This window comes from Corvus kubaryi, unplaced genomic scaffold (genome assembly GCF_017639235.1).
Source record: "Corvus kubaryi isolate FWS band 111438036 unplaced genomic scaffold, C.kubaryi_AGA036_p1.0 135, whole genome shotgun sequence".
NCBI lineage: Eukaryota > Metazoa > Chordata > Aves > Passeriformes > Corvidae > Corvus > Corvus kubaryi.
Genome location: NW_024580669.1, coordinates 6,533,999 through 6,536,834, shown reverse-complemented (window position 1 = coordinate 6,536,834; position 2,836 = coordinate 6,533,999). Strand labels below are relative to the sequence as shown.

Genomic DNA, 2,836 nt, shown 5'->3' with positions numbered 1-2,836 from the left:
GGCGGGTGGGGCTGGCCTGTGATGCGCTCTGGGGCCTGTGACAGCACAGGGGCCGTGTCACAATGGGGGCAGCTATAAAAGGCCCCATTGGTTGACGCTGCCCCCAGTAGAGCCTGGGCAAGCGGTGAGTGCACACAGGCGGTGGGGAGGCAGGGCTGGGGGAGGGCTGGGGCAGAAGCGCTGGCAGCCGGGACGTGTGTTCTGTCCCTGCATCCAGGGCCCAGCCCCTGGCGGGAGCGCCTTGCTCAGGCTCGGTGCTTGCTGGGGCAGCAGTGCAGGAGAGAGGTCGCTCAGTGGCAGCTGAGCTGATGGAGAGCTTCACGCGTGTGTTTATTGACAGCGTGAGCAATAGTTTCTACCCGGTGCCTCAAGAAGCCATCGGGGTGGGCAGTGCCTTTGAGGGTTGGAGTCCCCGTGAGCAGGACGTGGTGTACCGCGTGCTGGTCCCACTGAATCCCCCGCCGGGACACGCCTTCCACCTGGAGCTGAACAGTGCAGGGCAGATGGCAGCAAGGACCTTCTGCGTCCGTGTGGAGCTGGTGTGCACGTGCGAGAGGGAGCAGCTGGGCGAGAAGCTGTTGTGCTTCCTGCACCACTCGCAGGAGGAGCTGCGGCGCAAGCAGAAGCCCAGCCTCCTAGAGACACTCTGCACCGGCTCCTACCTGGACGTGGAGAAAACCTCCCACTGGTTCTACCAGCTGGTGAGATGCTCGTGGCTGCATTTGCCTCAGTCATACTCATGGCACTTGGTGTTTCAGCCCTGCAGCCGGTCCTGCCAATTCCGGCTGAGCAAAGGCAAGAAGAGCCTGATGGTGGAGATGCTGTTTGGGGTGCGCCACGGGGACTCCGACATCTTTGTGGTCAGCCAGCCCACAGAGGCCCAGAAAGGCGGCTCCAGCATCTTTGTGAGCAGCCAGCCCGCCGAGGCCGACTCCATCGCAAGCACAGCGTGGCCTGAGACGTACGCTGTGGCAGAGGCAAAATTCTTCCAGCACATCGCCAGGCAGGTGCCGTGTGAGAGCTTGCACCTGAAATGCCTGCAGCTCTTCACCTGCATCCTGAGGGGCACAGGTTTTTCCAGCTCGACCTGGAAGACTGTGGTCATGCACGTGCTGACCACCGTACCGCTGTGCCAGTGGCGCAGGAGGGAATTTGCGCGGCGGCTGTGGGACATCATGGCATACCTGCACCGCTGCCTGCAGTTGAAACGCCTGGAGCACTTTGTCCTGGGCAACCAGAGCCTTCCTGCAGAGATCAGCTTGCCGCCGGCAATGCGAACGGTCGAGCCGCTCAACCTCTTTGAGCACCTGGCCCGAGATCCGGCCGCCCACGCAGAGGCGATGAGAGCTTACGGTCAGCTGCGATTCCGCCTCTGGATGCTGCTCTCCACCCACTGAGAGGAATTCCCTGCACAGAGCTGTGCTGGCGGGGCTCACACCCGATGGCAGCCACGTGAGCACTGCATAATTCTTGCTTTTTTCACTGGCAATCCTGAAGCTCAATGGATGGAAGATGCTGCGGCACACGGATTCACTGTGCAGACACACATCTCTGCGTTGCCTTGCCCTTCACCTTCCACTCATGATGGTGCTGTTGCAATATTGCCCAAAGTCTGTAAGGCAGAAACTGGCTCCACCTGCACATCCTCATGGAAGACAGTGATGCTGCGAGGTTGCCTGGCACACCTGGACGACCAAAACCAAGCCTGTTAGACAATTAATGTAGTTTTTTTAGTGACCTGTATGTACTTTTTAATGGTTTTGTAAAGATGTAGTTCATCTCAGTCTGTAGAAGTGAAGATAATAGTTTTAACTCACTTTACCATAGGAGAATAGGTAGTCCAAGTTTTCATAGTAGGAACTAGTTTCTTCATCATCGCGTCAAGACGTCCTTTAGGATTGTTAGTGTGAGATTATTTCCCAGTTACCCTTAGTTTAGGCAATTGAGCTACCCTGGTGTAGTTGCCCTTCAGTAGTATCTACATATATATGTTTGAAGAAATAATAAAAGGAGAAAAGTTTCTCAAATTGCCTGAAAAGTGTCCTTCTTTATATTTAATCCAATGGTTCTTAGAGAATGTCCATCCATTGCAGCTACCTGAAAAAATGACAAAGTGACTCAAGCGGTGATTGTGTCCAGCAGTCACATCTCGGTATTGCACTTCTGCAACTCAGTAGAGCAGGGCTATTAATTTTGTCTCATGAATGCAACCAGAAGTCATGATGGTTGAAACAGCTAAAATATTAATTAATCCTCCCAGTGCTGCTTAAAACCTGCCCCTTCTCATTCAGAGCATGGGAAAGAAAGCTGCTGTGGCCCACGTTAGAGACTGAAGGCCTCTGAGAGGACAGGAACAAGCAGCTCCGTGTGAGGAGAGCAGGCAGGAACCTCCCAGAGGAGGATCGCTGCCAACAGCAGAACTCGCTGTTCCACTGAGAGGGAACTGTGCTCGCTGAGATCCCTGCCTTTTGCTTCCTCTGCTGGGCAGGCACTGCTCCCACCACAGCCCATTGTGGAAGGAGAACACCCTCCTTGCTCCCTTCTCCCCAAACACACACACCCACTTTGTTCCCCTCTCCTCTGCCCCCAGCTGCGGAGACCTGCCCTTTCCCTTGCTCCAGCTCCAGTGCTCATCAGCCCCTTTCACAAGGACATGTGCTCTCAGTGGGTAGGACTTGATCTCTGTGTGCCATTGAGCTTTACGGCCTGACCGCACAGCTTGTGTGGCCTCTGGAGCGATGCTTGGAGCCGGGGAGAAGCACGGCCCCCATGGCTTCTTGCTGCACAATGCACCCAGGGCTAGATTGGCCAGGGCCAAAATTATTGCAGGTGGTTA

The 2,836-nt window shown here is 55.5% G+C and overlaps 1 protein-coding gene across 1 annotated transcript; it reads left to right on the top strand.

Moving 5' to 3' along the window:
• Window positions 1-283: 283 nt before the first annotated feature.
• LOC121676707 (inositol 1,4,5-trisphosphate receptor-interacting protein-like 1) lies at window positions 284-2,227 on the top strand. The gene has a single exon (XM_042053586.1). The coding sequence runs from the start codon at window positions 309-311 to the stop codon at window positions 1,395-1,397; it is 1,089 nt and encodes a 362-aa protein (XP_041909520.1). The 5' UTR covers window positions 284-308; the 3' UTR covers window positions 1,398-2,227.
• Window positions 2,228-2,836: the final 609 nt, after the last annotated feature.